Source organism: Alligator mississippiensis, chromosome 1, assembly GCF_030867095.1.
Source record: "Alligator mississippiensis isolate rAllMis1 chromosome 1, rAllMis1, whole genome shotgun sequence".
NCBI lineage: Eukaryota > Metazoa > Chordata > Crocodylia > Alligatoridae > Alligator > Alligator mississippiensis.
Window position 1 is genome coordinate 206,013,576 of NC_081824.1, and position 20,410 is coordinate 206,033,985.

The 20,410-nt window shown below is 42.5% G+C and overlaps 2 protein-coding genes across 5 annotated transcripts in view; one reads left to right on the forward strand and one right to left on the reverse strand.

Annotated features, from left to right (window-relative positions):
* CHAC2 (ChaC glutathione specific gamma-glutamylcyclotransferase 2) overlaps nt 1–19,064 on the forward strand; it is a 32,370-nt gene extending 13,306 nt beyond the window's left edge. For 2 of the 3 annotated variants that reach the window (XR_002094524.2, XR_009457606.1), the window contains exons 2-3: nt 2,172–2,207; nt 16,373–19,064. Coding sequence is in view for 1 of the 3 variants with exons in the window: in XM_006274453.3 (XP_006274515.1) it covers nt 2,172–2,207; nt 10,943–11,326 (420 nt within the window). In the remaining 2 variants the exon portion in view is untranslated. Of the gene's footprint in view, nt 1–2,171; nt 2,208–10,942; nt 14,942–16,372 lie in introns of those variants that run through there. The other variant, XM_006274453.3, reaches the window with a different exon arrangement.
* Nucleotides 1–20,410, reverse strand: part of ASB3 (ankyrin repeat and SOCS box containing 3) — a 115,313-nt gene that overhangs the window by 86,559 nt on the left and 8,344 nt on the right. The window contains exon 1 of one of the 2 annotated variants that reach the window (XM_059719260.1): nt 18,830–18,920. The exons of the other annotated variant lie outside the window; for it this stretch is intronic. The gene's annotated coding sequence lies outside the window, so the exon portion shown is untranslated. Of the gene's footprint in view, nt 1–18,829; nt 18,921–20,410 lie in introns of those variants that run through there. 2 annotated transcript variants of the gene reach the window in all.

A 20,410-nucleotide genomic window follows, 5' to 3' on the forward strand; every position in this document is an offset into this window, starting at 1 on the left:
CTGCTTGAGTGCTGCACTGTGGCACTTTTATTAGGCCAACACCCCATACAGCCAATTTTCTTTATATCAGTACTGATCCAATATAGGACCGACGTATCGGTGCACCTCAAAGGAAAATAAGGGATAAATTCACGTTTAAAAAAAACAGATGGCTTGCTAACTAGAGTTAGAAATCCAGAAGAGCAAATTGTTTCCTGTAAAAAGGAAAAAGGGCTTTAAAAATTGTAGGATGCGTGTTTAATACACATAAAGCAAAAAATTCAAAAGTTCATTCATTATATGAATGAACAATCCCTTAGAAAGATGAAACCTCATTAACCAGAACTGTATGGAAAATGGACACCCTGACCCTTTAGGGATTATAAACAAAAATGTTCAGGTCCAGCAGACATAGAGGGTGTCTTTTCCCAGTTTTTGAATGCTGCATTTTTTTCATGTGTGCATACGTTCCTGCAGCACTGCAGGGTATTGTGTGAGATGACCCCTGAGGTCCGCCACATCCTATGATTATGCATTTTGCTTTTCTTTTCTAAATCTGGAAAGGAATTTGCAGCATGCAAGTCAGGCAGAAGGTTGGGCAGGGCACCTTAGACACTTACTGGTTCAGAGAAGCATGAGTTTTCATACACAACCTACTACTATAATAGAGGAGGTCCAGCTGGTCAATGCATCCCAGGGTGCTGAGGCTCAGCACATGGCTGCCTGGGCAGTGGCCCACCTCAGCAACAAGCTGGAGCTGGCGTGTATAGGGGCCATTCGCATCCTGTCCTTATTGTTGGTGACCTGCTGCCAGAGTAGCTGGGACAGGTGGTGGTCATTCAGACTGACAGATCAAGCCTCATTCCTGTTTAGCTAAATTTTACTTTTGCAGCTTAAAACAGAGAGACTCTCTCACTGGCCCCTACCTCCCCACCCATGGACATGCAATTCCCAAGCGACTTCAGTATTATAATGGAAGTATATCAACTTAGAACCTGCACCCTCCACAGATAGAGTCAGATAAAACACCAGCCTTTAAGAACTATATTTTACATCAAAAAGCTCCAGTATGGACAGGGTATTATAACTATATCCTCTCTCTAGATAAGAACTGTGGCACAATTTAAAACAAAATTAAGGCAAAACTGTTTTCAGATGCATTTCCAGAGCTTGCATGAAAATCAGCAAGAACTATAAACCATTTGGGTAAAGACAGAGTTGTACCTAATAATTCATATCTATTGGGAATATCAGACAAATCAAATCCCTTCAGCTTCTCTTATTACTGGAACGCTAGACGTAGCTATTTAATAAGCCAAAACAAACAAACAAACCAACAACAAAACAAACATTTCCCTATGTACCATTTGGTAATTAGAAGGTAAATCATTCATTAGTAATAAAAAACAGTAGCTTGAAGTATTACAGAACATTAACTCCACTGCAGGTTCTTTTATCACAAAAAGTATATGCATCTCATTGTGAGCCAAGATGCCTATAATGCATCACCAAGACATGCTTAATTTTTGCCCTCCCCTGAAAAACTATCATCTGTAAAATGTAATAAAAAAAAAGGACCAGCAACAGAAAGTGTTAATAAGTCAATTAGTTTTCTTCTTCATACTGTAAGTAAAGATATAATATACTATGCTATCAGTTAAATATTGGTACAAATACTTATTGAAAGTGAAAGCAAGGAAAAGGAATTACATTGTCTTTATATAAAATAGACATGAGCTGGAAATGTACACAAAATGTAAATTAAAAATTAAAATTTGTATGTAGAAGTCTGAAGTTTGAGAGCCATAAAGAACACAATACTGTATAGCCAAGTCATAAAACTACCATGCAAAATGGCAACAGGGATGGTTCGAAACAGTATACTTGAAAATAAGGATAATTCATACATTTTGTTTTACAGCGTAATTTTAACTTCATATTTCCCTGCCACTCTCCCCTTAAAAAAATCTCAAATTTCATTTCTTACGACATACTCCCCTATCCTCTTCCAAAACTGATAAAAAACTCTTTACCACATAAAATAAACTTACTAGGCCTCAATCATTTAAAGAGCTCTTTAGTTTTAGTTCTACATCTTTAAGGGAAAAATATGCTTTTTCACTGTCCACTTTTGCTAATGATTTGACAAAGAATGCTTTTCACTGAACTACAATATTTCTTTTAATTTTTAGCCTGGAAGAGTTGTGACTCTTGTTGAAGATCCTGAGGTACAGTACACTGCCTTATAAACAGTTTTTATAGCACATAGCATATTTTACTGAATTCCACTTGTTTAATACATCATTATGAAACATCATCAGATGAATATTTTATCTTTAAAATGTAAATAAATATTTTTTTTTGCTGTCAAAGCATGTTCTCAGACTCCCCATCAGTCTCAGAATTGCAACTATGGATTTCAGTGGATACATTTTATGCAGTCTGTAACTAAGCAATTAGAAAGTATATAAGCTTTATTATTTCAATAAAGGAAGAGTTCTAAGTACGCTTCTGAACAGTCAAGTTAACGACCCTGTTTAAGTAAATTTGTAGCACCTGGCAGCTATTACTAATATTGGCTGATGTTTTGACAAAACTTGCTTCCACAAAATAAAACTTGGCATGTATCAAGACTAAATCCTAATAAAACAAGACATACCCTTGCTTAATTTTTGATACCAATATGAAATGTAATCCCTCAGCTATAATTCTTATCATTTTGTTTTCTACTGAACCCTGAATGTGAATGAAAATTCTTCTTTAGAAAAAGGTGTAAGGACCTGATTCTGTTACTCTTACTCATCTCGAGTAAGAGTATTTGCAGATGGAAGTACTACTCAAGGCATGGAAAGAGTGACAGAAACAGAACGAAGCCTTACATTTGTGACTTTGTAAGTCAGAAAAGTTACAGGTTTTGTACATAACAATGGGGGGGTGGCAGAGGGGGAAGAGAAACACTTTTTCTTAAATTTTACTCTCATGTCCAGCTTTGCCAGATGGTGACAATACAGCATAGATCTCTATTACAGCCTGGTCCTACAGCTCTTTCCTACATTAATTGTTCCATTGTAAGATTCCCAGCTGAAGACCTCATGCGAGCTAAGGCAATGCTTTTAAAAATGTATATTGTATGTGGTCCTAAGGGATTCAGTCCATACACCAATTCGTATGCAGTTCCTACAAAAGACTGATAAGCAATACTATGTTGTGTTAAGCACTGTGACCCTCAGTAGAAAGTGACTGTGAAGACCACATGCTACTTAGTTCTGAAACTAATCTCAAGAGTCTTGCAGGCATTGTGTTTTCCCACTCTTCTTTTAAAACAGTAGCATTGCTTGATTACAAGGTGATGTACTAAGCCAGAGTTATGGAAACAAGACAAAACTAAAATTTATTACAATTAGTACAACTCTTTAGTCATGTGACTGTTTTTAAACTGCATTGTGTTGAATTTTGCCTTTCTTGTTGAATTTTTAGCTTCTTAGTACCCAGCCTCCCACCTGACTAGACCCCACCACTCCAGTTCAGCAAGATCACTTTAAATTGTAGTTCTAGTCTCCTTAGCATTTGCTGCACCAACTTTAATTCAACCAGAAACTTGATTATAGTTAAATTTAAACCAAAGTAGCTTGCAGATAGTACTACAAGATGAAGTGGTAGATTCTGTGAATATTGCCTTAAAAAAACCCCCTCAAAAACACCAGATGTCCCATTTTCTGGTGCAGAGGTCACCAGGTGGATCCCAGAGCCTCTTCAAGTCGATCTTGGGCTGGGGGGAGGGGGCCTAAGCATATGCGTGCGTGCGCATGTGCATCCCCTCCCACCCCCCAGTTCAGCAGGTCAGTCAGTGGGGGAGGGAAGGGGTGGAGGTCTGGGGGGCACATGCAGTGGGGCTCACGGTGCAAAGCCCAGCCTGCAGCTGCAGCCACCTCCACTACACACAGATTGGGGGGACAAGCCCCCCCAAATGCAGGGAGCACCAGCAGGGAGTGTGAGCAAGCCCTGCACAGCCTGGGTGGGGTGGGGTGGGGTAGGGAACGGAACTGCAAGTGGCTCATCGGGGGGGGGGGAGGGAGAACACGACTACACCTGCCCCCAGATCTGCACATGGGGGCAGGGACAATGCTGGGCTCTTCCCAGCTGGGCTGCACTCAGGCCACGTGACTACAGCGGTGGCACTGGGAGCGGGGCCATGCTGGCGGGAACAGTCGAACACAGCCTTTCCCTTCTCCCAAGGACATGGGGGCTGGTGGGCTGCTGCTGGGGGCTGTAAAGCTGCCTGTGGGCTGCCTGTGTGTTCCTGCCGGACCTGGCCCATACTGCGCTGGGAGTAGGGACGCTACCCCATGGCCCCGCAGCCACCCAGCCTGAGCACAGCCCAATAGAAGGAGCCCAGCACTGCCCTGGCCCCGGCCCCACATACCGATCTGGGAGCATGCGCCCCCCTGGGCTGCATGCCCCTCCCTCCCCACACCCCCCGGATGAGCCACTCATGGCTTTGTCACCTGCCTCACCCCAGCTGTGCAGGCCTTTTCACTCCCTCACCACTGTTGGGGGGTGGGGGCAGAAATCAAGTCCCCAGCGGTGAGGGAGTGGGGTAGGGCTGGGGGTCTTGATGTGCACCCCCACCTCCCATGGGCCTATCCTCTCCCCCCTCCCCTCCCCACAGACTTACCTGTTGGGTGGGGGAGGAGGGTTGAAGGTGTAGATCTTCAGTTCCTCTTAAATTCCAAAAGTGATCTCTAACCTAAAAAGGTTGGAAACCACTGTTCTACAGGGTTCCAAAACCCTTTAAAAACAAGCAGGATCCCATGTTATAACTAGTCTGAAGGATCATTGTTTGAAGACTGACAGGTATTTCACTATCAAGGCCAAAGCAATTTTCTATAAATCATCTAGAACTGCTCCACAAATTGTCAGGGGTCTGTAGACCAGTTCTAGAGCCATTTTTAGTCTATCAAAAGATATGTGAATAATCCATGTTCTTGCATTTGAGTTGAACAGGAAACCGTTCTCCAACACTAATATTTTAAGTTTTCCCATTCACTTCAGGAGGAAAGAGAGACAGTTTGAAATTAAATTAAAGAGATACTCATTCAAATTCCAGTAGCTACCTTTCCCCACAGTAACCAATAGCTTAGTGGTTAGGGTGCTCTCCTGGGACATGGAAAAGCACAATTTAAGTTCCTCCTCTGTCTGATTCAAACCAAGGTCTCAGCTCTTGATTTCATACTTCTGGAGAATGCTCTAGCCACTGAGCAATGGCGGGCGGGCGCGGGGAAAGCTGCTCTCTCAGTCTGGTTTTGATGAGAATATTTCTCTCTCGAGAACTATTATGAACAGTTTTGATAGATCTGCATTTTATGACAAAAAGGTATCAGAAAATTCCTGACCAACTATTGCTTAGATTTTTCTGCATCAACTACATAAACATTCTGATTTTCAGCAGAAGCAGATCAGAAGAGCTTCCTTAATTTGGAAGGGAGAAAAAAAAATGTTTCAATATAGTTTGCAAACATTCCTCTGACCTAACAGCCTTACCCAACCTAAATTTGCTTATGGTTGCTAAACCATCAAAGCTTTGTGAACCTCATAAACTATGAGATTGCAAAGGAGAATTTCCCTTTTGGCTCCCAACTACCACAGTGAAAAATTTAGGGTCTGTACAACTGCCACAAACCATTTGGCTCCAGGGGAGGACACAGAATTTTCCAGATATCTGGACAGAGAGGAATAAAAACAGAAATTATCATTATGACATAAAATCTGCGGTATGATCACATTTTGAATGCTGCAGTTCTGATGCCCCAACCTCAAAAAGGATATATAGAATTAGGAAAGGTACAAAGATAAAAGGCAACAAGAATGATCAGGGGCATGATAAGAATATGGGGAATGAGGAGCGACTAAACAGGCTAAGACTTTTTAGCTTAGAAAGATGACTTGGGGCAAATAGGATGGAGGTCTATTCAATAAGGATTTACTATCTGCTATCTCTCTCAATACTAGAGTTGGGGGACATAATTATGAAATCAGCAGGTAGCAGATTTAACAAGCAAGGACGTCCTTTTTCATAGAAGGTATAAGTCAACTGTGACGTCACTGTCGCATGATGTAGAGGTTGGGAATTTAACCAGGGTCAAAAGAGGACTACACTGATTTAACCTATCCCTGGGTAAATCTGTAAATGGTTAGGTGTGAACCCTCCAATTAGAAATTCCTAGGTTTCCTTCCTGAACAGTGTATGTAGGGGAACAGACACAGGGGAGGAGAGAGAAGTCTGGAGATGCCGTACAGAAATAATCTTTCCCTTAGCACCTACATTCCACCACTGCAAGATACAGGATCCTGGACTAGATGGACCTGTTGTCTCATGCAGCATGGTATCTCTTATCCTCACATTCAAGTGAGGAAAGATTTTTAATCAAGATGTGCGAGATTGGTTAATTGTGGGGGAAAAAAAACTATGACAAGCAAAATACCGCTGCACCAAAATCACTAAGTCCCAGAGCAGTACTCAGCTCAGTGAACAGATGGGGTACATCAGACAAAATGTTTCACAAAAATTAAAGAGAGTTAACATGCAAAGGGAGAAAAAAGTAGAATTCAGTATTAAGTCGCACTATATCAGACAAGCAGTCTAGGGAGGGAAGACAGTGGTAAATACCTCAAAAATAACTGAAATCCCAGGATATTTGAATGAGGTAGTTGGACTGAGGATTATTTCTTCTATTCTACTCAGGAGCTATAGACCTGGGGTTACCTAAGTCCAAGTGAACTTTGGGAGGAAGAACCTGGTATGAGTAACAGTGTTTGAAGATGCAGGAAGTTTATTTTAAAAGACCCCTGTAATCCACTGGTGAAGGATACTGGGGGGGAAGCATTTTTTATTTTGCACATTAGCAATTGCTACCGGCTAAAGGTTAACTTTGTGTGTAATTGGGTTCAAATGTACAGGACCCTGGGCACTCCAGAAACAGTTCGTCAAAACAGACCTCATGCTTGGTATAACAGTGCATAGTCACCCTAGTTTGAATGACTCTTTAATAGGCCTGTGCAAATAGGGAAGTATTCTATTTGTTTTCAGATGATTCAGAGGACAGTGATTCGATTTGGTGATTCGAATCGCTCTCCCCATTCGATCTGGCCAAATCAGAAGTGGAGATTCGGCACTGATTTGGAGATTCAGATTGGTCAGGGAGTGGCAGGCACAGCTGGGCAGCTGCAGGTTCTCCCATGGTTCCTCCAGCTGTGCCTGCCTCTCCCCAGGTGTGGGGAGCTGTGGGAGAAGCCCCCATGGCTGTCCTGCCCAGCCCCATCCCCCGCCCAAACCCAGCCTCCTGGCACTTAAAATACAATTTTTAAAAAGCCCTGCACTCACCAGCTGCAGCAGCAGCTGCATGGGGCTCTGGAGTCTCCTGGCAGAGACCCCCCCCACGCAGTCCCTGCTCCCCAATCACACAGCCCCACCACCCAGCCCAGCCACCCGGCAATTAAACAAACAAACAAACATGCCCCGCACTCACCAGCTACAGGAGCGGGGATCAGGGCCTCTGGGCACTTGTGGCAGAGCCCCCCCCCCCCCAAAACGCAGTGTGGATCACCCTCCCCACCTGGCACCCATGCGGCAGCTGCCCCATGGTGCGGGTACAGTGCGGCTTGGCAGGGCGCCGTGCACTGCCTGGGAGCTGGGGTCGCTGGAGCTGAGCAGTGCTGGGCTCCAGCTGATACATGAAGCTGCCCCAGCTCCCAGACAGTGCACGGCGCCCTGCCAAGCCACGCTGTACCCACACCATGGGGCACCTGCCGCACGGATGCCGGGGGGGGGCAATCCCTGCTGCCCTTCCCACTGCGCAGTGGGGCTCTACCATGAGCACACAGAGGCCCCAATCCCTGCTGCCAGAGCCGATGAGTACGGGGCTTTTTAAGTGCTGTAAGGCTGCGGCTGGGCCGGGGATGGGGCTAGGCCAGGCAGCCATGGGGGCTTCTCCCACAGCTCCCCCCACCCAGGGAGAGGCAGGCACAGCCGGAGGAGCCACAGGAAAATGTGCAGCCACTCGGCTGTGCCTGCCTCTCCCTAACCAATCCGAATCTCTCCAAATCTTTTCCGAATCAATTCGGAGGCTTCGGATTCAATTTGGATCTTGTAAATAGGTCTCCCGATTCAATTCAGATTCAGAGATTTTGCCGCCGAATCTCCTCCGAATTGAGTCGGCTACCGAAGCTTTGTACAGCCCTACCATTGAATCAGGGCACAATGCCTGTAAAACTGATGCTTCCCTAGAATGGTAGCCACAGATAAAGGTAAATGTAACAGTAATCATAAACTTAACTCTTTTGTAGTTGGCAAAATAAGCAAACTGCAGTACAGGGACTGTCATGACTTTCTGTACCTTTCTGGTGTTTTCCACACCATAGTACTACTATTGGACACCATTGTATTACCGGGAGACTCATATATGAGCAAAGACTGGTTATGCATTTTCACTTTAATTGTATTGATAGACAAACTTCTTTGTTACTGCAGCAGTCTCTTCCCAGAGGAAATAATCAATTTATATTTTTAATTGCGACTCCAGGGCTAGCTATATTAAAATATTATAGACAAACCATCAGCTGATGTAACAATTGATCTGTTTCTATTAAAATTCTGCACAAGTTGCTTTGAAACAAGAATAAATGTATGAAAGTAACATTCATTTGAAAGTACCTTAGAATTATTTTAAGTTTTTCCTTTTTAAAATTTCCACTTCATGACAAAAGGAAGCAAGGAAAGGGATAGAGAAATTTTTCTTTGAAACCTTGTCATTGTCAGATATAAACCTCTCTCCTTTGACGTATCTGACCCATGGCTTTCCTAGATACAAAACCAAATAAATACGCTTTGGTTAATACAGCATTAAGTGCTGTTACAAGAAGAATATATACATTATGCTTTATGCACACTCTCACATTCTCATTGTGTCTACATCAGAGCATGAATAATCAGCATAATTAGTTCAAGAGCTCTCTGTGAATAGCAGCAGAGACTTGAGCTTAGAAATGAGCAAGCTTCCTGCATCTGAACCCTCAGAGCATATTCACATGACACAGTTGAAGCTTGGGAACGTAAGTTAGGTTGGGAACGTGTGATTTGGTATTCCTCATCTTGAAGCAGAAGGGCCAAGATTAGAGAAAGTTACAATTACCTAAAAGGGAAATAAAATAGAAAAGTTTCTTTGACCCCCTAAAAAAAGGTAAGGAAATAACACAGAATTCAAGACAGGATAAGTAACTGTTACAATGCAATAGTTGCTTTTTCTAACTGAAATATAAATTGCATTTGCAATTGCAAATTGTTTTGTTTCAACCTCTCATCATAAAAGATTTCTTTGGCTAAAATACGGTCTGTTAGCTGTAAAATTAAAAAACTTCTACAACTGAATTCCCCAAGAGCAGCTGAAGTACAATAATTAGTTGAAGAAGGTCAAATGCAAAAATCACACATACATTTCTATCACCTTGTTGCATAAGTGCTAACAATTTGTGCACCAATTTAATGCCAGAGAAAACTATTATTCCTGTACTCCCCTGCAAAGGAGAGTTTATTTTTTGAGTTATATTTAACTCATTCTTAGTAAGAAAACAAATCCAGTGCCTTAAATGGGTAAGCTGGAAAAAGCATTATGACTTTTCTTCACCGAATGAAAAGCTTCAGGGGACCAAACAGATAGAGAATATACTGGAAAAAGATGCAAAACAATATTAAGTCGGCATCAGGGATGGAGACAAACAGACATTGACTCCCCACAAGTGCTACAGCATAGCACTGATGTCACTGTACTCTATGCAGAACTCCCCTGGCTATGGCAGTAGGGCTTGTCTATGTGAAAATAGGTAAGGGAAGGCAAGTGCCTTCCTTAAACTACAATTAAATAAAACTCTGGGAATTGTGGCTTTGAAGACATCCAAATTGTTAAACTTCAAAAAAGTTGTTAATGCCAATTCTGATAACAACGCTGTTGGATGCTCCATAATAGAAGGTTTAGATGGAAAATTAAGTCTGAAATATTATCTGGTGGTCTCTTTGGGCGTTTATGCACGTGCTACAGGAGTGGGGGGGGGGCACTTTATTTAGAATGGCTCTTGTAGAGCCCCCATCCAATAGCCACGCTAATTAAAGTGCCCAGAGCATCTTGTGTAGTATCAGCATCCCTGCACTTCAAAATGGTGGTGGGGGCACTTTAATACTAACTGAATGAGCTTTAGATAAAGCACCCCCACCTCTATTTTCAAGCACAGGGACACTGATACGTGAGACACAGGAGGCTGCTGGAGTGTGGTAATTGCCATACTCCAGCAGACTCAATTAACTGACTCTGCTCAGATGCACTGGAATAGGCACCCTTCTTTTTTAATCCTATACACTTATGGTACCTATAATACATACATCCTGTAGAATGTTTCTATCAGGATAAAGTAATATTCTAGTACTCTAAAGTAAGAAACACCTAAAAACTTCCAATACCAGTCCAAGAAACTTATCTTTAAATCTGCTATTTTGGTGCAGGTGGGAAACTTTAATTTTGTACTTGAATGAACTTGTTTAGCTGCCATTCACTAAGTGGTATGAGCCTCAGTCTTTACTGCATTAAATTAGTTGCAATTCCTGGAGGACCTGTCCCTACAAGTAGAAATAACTGTATTAAGTTCTTCAGTTCCTTAAGCTGGGTCCATCATCAGCAAGAGAATGCACAAAGAATTCTGTAAAGTTATTAAATTTCAATTAAAAGCTCCTAAGCAAAACACAACCATCTGATTCAGGAGAACACAGCAGAAAGTAGTAACTGGTTGCAGAAAGCAACTGCAACCTGGGAGGATTTTAATTCTAAGTTTCTTAAAGAGTTGTATTGACAAAATGGTGATTTGCTAGGGCCTTTTTAACATTACTTCAGTTTACCCCTATGGTTATGTTCTTCAACAGGGCTGCGTATGGGGTGTTGCTTACAGACTACCCTCAGGACAAGAATGTCAAGTAAAGGCATACCTTGACTTCAGGGAGAAAGGAGGCTACAGAACAACAGCTGTCACTTTCTATCCAAAAGATCCCTCAATAAAACCGTTTAATGTATTATTATATATTGGAACTCATGATAATCCTAACTACCTTGGTCCAGCACCTCTGGAAGAAATTGCTGAACAAATACTTAATGCAGTTGGTCCTAGTGGAAGAAACACAGAATACCTGTTTGAACTTGCCAGTGCCATGAGAAGTCTTGTACCAGAAGATGCAGATGAACATCTCTTCTCTTTAGAGAAATTAGTAAAGGAGCTCTTGAAAAAACACCAAAACTCCAATTGTAGATAAAAAAATAATTTCAATGTCAAATGACCTCTATCCATCTTCAGAACAATTGCTTCATTGCACAATGGGTATATGATTTGGGCAGGGGTGGGCAAAATCCAGCCTGTGGGCCAAATCCAGCCTGCAAGGCCATTCTATCCAGCCCGTGGGGCCCCTAAAAAATTTAGAAAATAAATATTTATCTGCCCTTGGTTCCTGTAAAAAAGTGACAGGAACCAAGGGCAGTAGGACTCAGGGGAAGCCGGTCAGGTTCCCACAACAGCAGGGCCCAAACGGCCCCACCCCCCAGCTGGCAGCCCCTGCAGGGGCTTCTGGCCTGGGACCACACAGCTGCCCCACGCCAGAAACTCAGGAAAGTGGGGGGGGGGAGGGCAGAAGAGGACCCTGGGCAGGGCTCAGGGAAAAGCTGAGCGGGGGGGGAAGCAGCCCCTCGCTTGCCCCGTGGCTAGCGCCCCGCACTGCACCCGCTCGCAGCCCGCCTGGGACTGCCTGTGCCTGCCCCAGACAGCCCCACATGGGCTGCAGCATGGGGCGCCAGCCACGGGGTGGGCAACAGGCCCCTTTTCCCCAAGCTCAGCACCACCTTGTAACCCACCCCCACTGCCAGCCTGGACCCCACACTGTCTCCAGTCTCGCCTGTTGGGGCTGTGCGTGGCGACAGCAACTGCGGCCCCCCACCGCTTGCCGCACCGGGCAGTGTTTGCCACGGCTGCCTGTGGGCTTCCCAGCGCGTGAGCTCCGGGCGGGCAGCAGCAGCCAACACTTCCCAGCACAGCAAGCGGGGGAGCCATAGCTGCTGCCACCACGCACAACCCCAATGGGCAAGCCCGGAACTGGCGGGGCCCAGGCTGGCAGCAGGGCAGGTTACAAGCTGGTGCTGAGCATGGGGAAAAGCGGCCCCTCACCCACCCCATGGCCAGCGCCCTGCACTGTAGCTGCTTGCAGCCCACATGGGGCTGCCTGTGCCTGCTCCAGACAGTCCTGTGTGGGCTGCAAGTGCCTGCAGCAGGGAGCCCTGGCCATGGGGCAGGGGAGGGACTGCTTTTCCCCTCACTCAGCACCAGCTTCTTAGCTGCTGGCGAGCAGGGGATTGGGGCTGCGCACTGCCTTCCGCCTGTACCACAGGGCTGGGGGGCACTGGGAGTGAGTGGGCAGGGAGCCAGCGGGAGCACGGGGCCCATACCAGTGTCCTGGGGCCGGTGCCGGCAGGGCCCAGAGCAGGGTGTCAGAAGTGCGGGGTCTCAGCTCGCAGGGGCTCTATGGAGCCAAGCCAGCTCCCCCCCCTCCCTGCTGGTGCAACCCAACCTGGCTCCACAGACCCTTGCCAGCCTGTGCCCCACTTTGGGTCCCACCAGTGCTGGCCCTGGGACATTGGTCCCAAGATGGTGCCCAGGGGGCAGGGCACCTGTCAAGGGGTGGGGCTACCCAAGCAGCCCTCAACAACCTGCCGAACCAGGTAAGCTGCCCTCCACCCGAAATAATTGCCCGCCCCTGATTTGGAGGCATGCCATCTTACTCATTTTTAATGATGCATCCAGGACAACATAGGTATCCGTTACTGGAAGATTCCACTGTTAAAATCACTGTTTTGGGAATTTCTAAAAATGTGAGGAAGAATGTTTCAGGTTTTAACTGATGTATGAGCTGTTAGCTAAAGAAAACCTTTTTTTTTTTTCCTTCCTTTTTTGGTTGGGGGGGGGGGCTTTTTGTGATTTCAGGTTTAGGTTGTTTTAAATACAAAATTTATCTTTAAATTTCTTTTAGGAACTAATCCTACACTCAAACAAAATTCCCACTGATATAAGTGGCAGTTTCAAGATTTGGCTTTTAATGCAGCTAAAACATAAACATTTACAATACAGCAGAATGATTTACTGTATCAAAGTCCAACTCCAGTGAAACCAAGTTATTCCACTGAATCAATAGCTTTGCCCTTGGTACATTAGTTTGTCATAAAGATATGGGCAAACAATTGTGATAGCTCTTTCCCTTGATGAATGAGATTGCTAATGATGTCAAACTCTTAGAAACAAAATAATACAATCCACTGACACAAATAAGCCATATTGGTGCCTCATTTTCTCTTTTAAGGGTCCTGTAAAAAAGGTACCTAAAAACTATTAAAGTAATAGAGGCCAGGACTTGAATCCTCTACATACCAGAAAATATCCATCCTTGTTCATTCTCTATCTTCATATGCCAGCATAACTCCTATTGAAAACTCAGTGGGAATTGTGCAAATTTATGAAGCCAAAAGTTGGCCTTAATGGTTCTTAATTATTACAATTCACAGGTTTATGGAGTTTCCGTCCCACCTAAGACCGTCTTGTTTGTTAGAATTTAAGTTATTTTCTTTAAACATCTGCGAAGCATATTTTTGTATTTTGATGTCCAAAAGTTCCTTTCAAAATGTCATATTGTATCATATTCTCTCACACAGCAAAAATGTGCATGTTGTTCAACAGTCTGTATTTTGCATCAGGAGAAGCACAAATATGATTTATGTTTGTACACACAGTTGGCCTTTTTGATTCATATATCTGCAGTAGGCGGAAAGAGCATTACGGTCATGAAAATGACCAGCTGCTATAATATTTATTTGGCCACCTAACTAAATAAATTATTTAACCAAATGCTGCAAAATGACATTCAAGGCAGGTACCTACAGAAGTACTGTAGGTACATAAAAGTGAATTTAGGCTGATTCAAAACATAAATCAAAAAGCTCTATTCTAAAAGCACATTTGTAATTCTAGTCACTGTGTTTCTGGTACCTTTCAAAGGGACATGGATCTAAGTAATGAAAAAGAGTACCTATTAAGCTTTCAAAGCTACTGAAGATATGAGAACTCAAGTAAAGGTTAATACTGCAATTATACTGTTTTAGGAGTACATAACAGGTTATCATACTAGATGGACTATTTTGATCTGGTGAGGAAAATCCCTTGTTCATATCAAATGAAACAATCATTGCACTGAGGACCCATTCTCCCATTACACTCAAGTTGTTACAAACTGATGGGAAATAGATCCTTTTGGCTCAAAGGTCCTGTTCTCCACTTGAATTAGGGCAAAAATGAAGTCAGAATAACCAGACATATGCACCTAATGTTAAGTAACTAAATGAATACCCTGATTTTAAGGAGCTGGGAAAAAGTTTCCCAAAATATGTAAAAAATGCAATAAGGTTCTTTTTCCCCTCCCCAACACCCTCCAAGAAGGCTGGCACCCACCTATTTATGCATCTCTGAGCTTTAAACACGTCAGTAAGCTTAAAGCATGTCATATGGGAACGTCCATTCTATGAACTTTTAGTTACTCCTTTGCTGAAAGGTTTAATCTGGTTTCCCTTGAGATGGTGGGGGGAAGTTGTATAAGCCTCCATTATCAGTTCAAGAATTCCCCAGCAACAATGATGATGCTCTACCAAAATTAAGTTTATGAAAGCATTGCTCTTAGGGGATTTGGCTTCTGTATGACTCTGTCTTTGGTAATGTAATTGTATCTTAAACACTGTTGATTCCGTCTCTTTTTCCAGATTCATAAAAGTTGCAATAATATCTGTAATAATACATTCCATTTTGTGCATTCAACATCAATAAAATGTATCAAATTTAACCACGTTGGAGGGAAATTTTTCAGGTATTTTATCTTGATATTTAGAAAAGAATCCAAGATTACAACATTTTCAATTACCTGAACTTTAGGACAATAAATGCCTTTGCTACGATATCAATAGCCCTTTATAAATGCTTTGAGATTTACTAGTGAAAAATAGCAAACAACAGCTATGTGTACTGATGACAATAATCACATGTCTCCTCAGAGTAAACTGTCAGATAAATATAATGTACAAGGTGAAGCACTGGAATTACAGCTCCGTTTCCCTTTGCTGCACAGAAGTTACAAACCATTAATTTAGAAAATACTGATGTCTATCTAACATGTTATGAAAGACATCAGTGAAAGTCTATTAAATAGATCCAAATAGTCCTCCAGATCAGTTCCACAGAAATAACTAATTGAAGTATGCCTGCTCTACATTTTTTGCTTAGTATTTTCCACCTTGTCGTTAGCACTGTACCTAATCTTAGTGGAAAAATTAGAGGGTTTCTATTCCCATCTAATCATATCTAAATATGCTTGCATGAAAGAAATGCAAAGTAAACTACCTCCAAACTTGTGTCCTCAGACAGTATTTGGAAACAAAACAGCCATGTAACTAAATATCAATTTTCTCAGGTTTATCCCAGGAAAATGAAGCAAATGCTTGTCTGATGTGATTATAAATTACACATTAAAAATCCAAGATGTGTTTTCAGAAGGAACTTTCTCTGCTGTTGGTAAAGATGTAACCACCATATGATGCTGTGAGCTAGTTGTTTGTAGCTGCCTGCCCTCAAAGGAGCTATTTTCCAGCAATATGCAGCCACATGCATACTTTGTAAAGCCATCTGGGATCCTAAAGTGAAGGGTGCTTTATCGAACTAAATTATTCCGTAAAACTTCAAATTAGCACACGGACTACACTGCCAGCAAAATTTGCCTTTATTTGTGCTGCAAAGTAAATTTAAGTTAGAAGACGTATGCATTATAAGGATAAACTTTTTCTATGCCCAATGTTCTCTAATATAATCACTTAAAATGCTCCACTGGATATAGAAACAATTACTAAAATATAATTACAGAACAAGATAGTTAAGTAATAATATAAATCTTCTGCCTGAAAAGAAAGCATTATGCTGTACATCCTCTTAAACTCTTACTCTTTAATTCGTGCTAACAGAAAAGTGTTTTCATATCTAGTCATACCTTAAACTAAGTGTTTAGGAGGAGTTGGGGGGGGGGGGAGTGTTGTTACAGCTATTACAGTCCAAGAAATACTTGAGAAGCAAGGTTTCTTTGGTGGCATCTATTATTGAATCAATTGTATATTTGGGAGAGATGTTCAACAGGCTTTTAGACCTGAAGTGCCTTTCCTCATGTCAGGGAAAAAAACAGAAACAAGCTAAATACCAGATAAAATGATGGCTTGTGTTTAATTTCCAGCGCAGATGAAACCAGTCACTTAGAGGGAACCACCCTGCACAACTTCGAGCTTGCCACCACCAAACCTCATACAACTCATCTGTCAGAAGCACACTTCAATAACAAATAAGTGGAACCCAACATTCTCTAAACATGTCAACACATCTCTACTGCTATCAAAACCTATACTGCCCCACAATGAAACCATGACAATACAAGGATCTTACACATCTGTTACTGAATGCAGTATCTCTCATCTGGTGCACCAAATGCCCTCATTGAAGTTATATGGGTGACACTAAACAACCACTACATTCCAGAATGAGCTCAAGGAAAAAAATGATAATGGAGAGAAACACCCAATAACCTGGAGAACATTTTTCACAGAACAATCACTATGTCTGATCTTACAGTCCCTGTCAGTTTCCTTGACTACAAAACACCTTTAAAAGTTGGGCCTGGGAACAAAAATTAGTAACTTTACTAGGCACTAAATCCCATAGACTAAACTCATATCCATAGCTCATTATAATGTCACTGATGTCTCTTCCATCTTCTCTGTTCTCCATGGGAAGTAATGACTCTTCCGTTTTGGATGGTCTTATTCTTGAACTAGGTTATCTAATTCAACTGCACACCTCGTTTCAAATTTATTTCTGATAGTGTCTCTGCAGTTTACAGCATGTTTTTATTTATACGTGGAGGTAATACAAGCCACTGTTTTATCTAGTACTTAGGTTAGGATCTTCCTACTTCATTCCCAGACCTAAAAAAAAGACACTTTGTGCCTGAAAGCATTTCTAATCTCTCCCCCAGCTATGCAGTTGGTTCATTTAAGGTTATTACCAAAAAACCCTGCTTCTCACTGTGACCAAGATAACCAGAAAACACTTACAAGCATCACTTGTATAACAAAACTAAGTATGAAAAAAAGTCAGGAGAATTCTACAGGTATAGGATTCTTTATATTTCTCTTTATCACTCCATTTTTGTCATTCATTTTTCAACTCCTTTCCTGCCTCATATTTCAAGAAATTAATAGGAAGAATGAAAAAAAAAAAAAGAATCAACTACTGAATGAGTAACGAAGACACAATAGCAGAATTGGAAAAACACTGAAATCATTAGGATCTTCTTTTAACTCATTTAGATTTATTTTCCCTTTACCCCACAGATACAAACATCCCTTTTAGGTCAGTAATAACTATTTATATGCAACAAAAGGAGCCTTATAATTAATTTGACCTGCATTATGTATGCAGGTCAACATAACAATTAAAAGATTTACCTGCATTATTTATGCTTAAGACCATAATGCAGGATGCAGTTACTGAAGTTGGGAAGATCAAACTTTTAGGCCAAAAATAAAGAAAACTTGGAAAGTAAAAGTGGCTTATTTAATAAAACCGAAGAAGAGTTGTATAAGGGTTCAATACTCAACCTCAGCTACCTTTCTTTTTGTTCTCTCCATTTTTCCATTATCGTAGGCATTTATTAAAGGTCTTGTGAAGCAGAAACCAATCAAGAATTTGAAAGTGTTTTGATTTAGGCAGGGCTGACTAAAAAAAATCAGTTTGATTGGGAAAAGAATGGTCCAGTGGTAAAATGTTCCTTTAAGAACACAGAAAATGAAAAATAAGCACTTTGTATTCAAGTTTATTTTCTCCACTATTAGAAGAACAAAACCATGTAGTGCTGCATCTCAAAGCACCCAGAATGCCACTAGTTTGGGATTATTGGTGAGAGTCCTAAATCTCTTAGTGCTATGCCAGTCCTTGAAATGCACAGTCCTTTTATATCTCAAATCGAAGCAGAATAGTCTGAAATAGGAAGGAACTAATAGGTATTAAAAGTGTGCATCTTCACTTAAAACAATGCCACCAAATTCTTGATTTTGGGCAGTCTGGGATGTTGGCTTAGAAACGGTATTTAAAGGCCTGTTTTTTGGGAATTGGCTTACAGATATAGATATATGCATTATAAGGGGTCAAGATGGGCAACAGGGGTTAACTGGATTTCTAAAGAAGTTGGGAGACACGCACACAGCTTCTGGTGGCCCTGGAAGTAGACGGGCTGTCTAGCACAACAAGACCAACAAGGACACAGTCTACGAAACAGCCTGGGAACCAAAAAAGTATGTACCATACTGTCCCATAAAACAAGATAAGTGACACCAGCAACAAGGCCTCAGAGAGCAGGGGGACCTAAGTCCCGGTTTGGTGGGGAACAGACCAAATTAGGAGAAGGCCTGGAAGTGAACATGTGACCACAGAGAGACAACCAACCAGAGATAGCCATGGATGAAGAGTCATCAGGAGTCATCAAGGGGGAAGGAGAATACAAAAGCAGAGACTTGAGAGTAACAAAGGGTCCCTCCCTTTGTCCTGTCCGTCCCTCCCTGTTTTCTCCCTGAGAGGGGTCCCCATCCCTGTCCCCCAGGAAGGGTCCCTGAGGCCACCATGAACAGAAGGCACATACCAGCAGCCCATGTCATCCACAGCCCTGCTCCAGTGAGGTGCGTCTTGACATTCCACTTCCAGACTGCTGACAACTGAGAGAGAGAGCCTCAGAGTGGAGCCTGCTTCCTGACCAGATGTACTTTGACTCTGATGACAGCCCTAGAATTGGTAAATATAGAATGGTTCATTTGTTTGTTTTTTGCTTTTTTGTTCTTACTCTGTATCAATAAATTCGCCTATTATCAACTGGCAGATGTTGTGGTCAGTCTGAGGGTTGTACTCGCCCAAAACAAAGATATAGGTGCTGGGTCCAAATCCAGTGTCAACATGAGATACTTTAAATCAAGGTTACTGGGCCTTATATCCTGGAGTATCACAGCCGTAAAACAGGTCACAGTATGTTTCAGCTATATCATATTACAGTATTTGATAACATTGCATCATTTGGTTGTCATCAAGTTCAATGAGATAAAATCTGTATCTCTTCCCATTTTCTCCACCCCTTCCTAGTTTCTGGCAATGGGCTGATGTGGCTAGAGAAGGGTTGAGAAACTGTGGAAGAACTCCCTCGTGAGGCTGATTTGTGTAGTGCATGTTGTATAATGTATGCAAAAACCTCACTAAACCTGGAATGCCCAGTTGTAAGTAGAGTGAGCAGAGTATAAATGGACTTCACAACAGTGCGTCACACGTGGAAGGTTCTGCAGCAGTACAGCGACAAGACAGAACTGTCACAATTCAGCACAGCCAGATCTTGGACTCTAGGGGTGCATCCAGACAAGCGCGCACATGCTGTTTGCACTGCTGCACACCCATCTGCGGTGCCGCAAAGCACACTTGCCACACATACAGGTGTTCACCATGCTGCAAGTTTGCAATACAGCAGGGGGAGCAGTTTTACACCAAGATCCAAAAAACCCACAGCAGAAAAAAGTGGGGCAGTGCACGTGATGGTAGCATGCACCACCCAAAACCAGAGCCTGGCGGGCCAGAGCCAATTGCCAGCCAGGCTCTACGCGCCCAGATAACCACCACTGGAGCCTCAAGAGGCAACCAGAACCCCAGGTAAAGCTGCTGGGGCCAGCCCAGGTGCTGATCCCAGCCTCCCCTGCCCCACCCAGGGCAAGTTACAGCTCACCGGAGTGTACATACATAGGCACTCCCCAGTGACAAGTAGCAGCAGTGCAACTCTATGCCACTGCTATTTGTCCCTGGGGAAATGCACATGAGCTCATCTGGATGCACCCTTGGTGTCTTGGGTTCTAAAACTGTGACAGTTATTATTTCTTTGACTTATTTTTATACTGTTGGTAAATTCTGATAATCCAAAGCAGAACAGGACTTGTGTTTTTGTAATGTAAATAAACATAAATGAGGGACACATTTAAAAAGAGTTGTAAGTTCTAATGCAAAATGTACACAGAAATATAATTCTGTCTATATTTTGCTGTTTAAGTTGCCCTATGTACCAAGCAGAGAATTTAAAGAACCAGTGTAGAAAAGAAAGCGTGTACATGCTTTACTTCACAAAATTCAAACTTTTTTTAAAAATACAGCCCTTAAAAATTAGTCACTATAAATGCTTTTCAGTCAGGTTCTA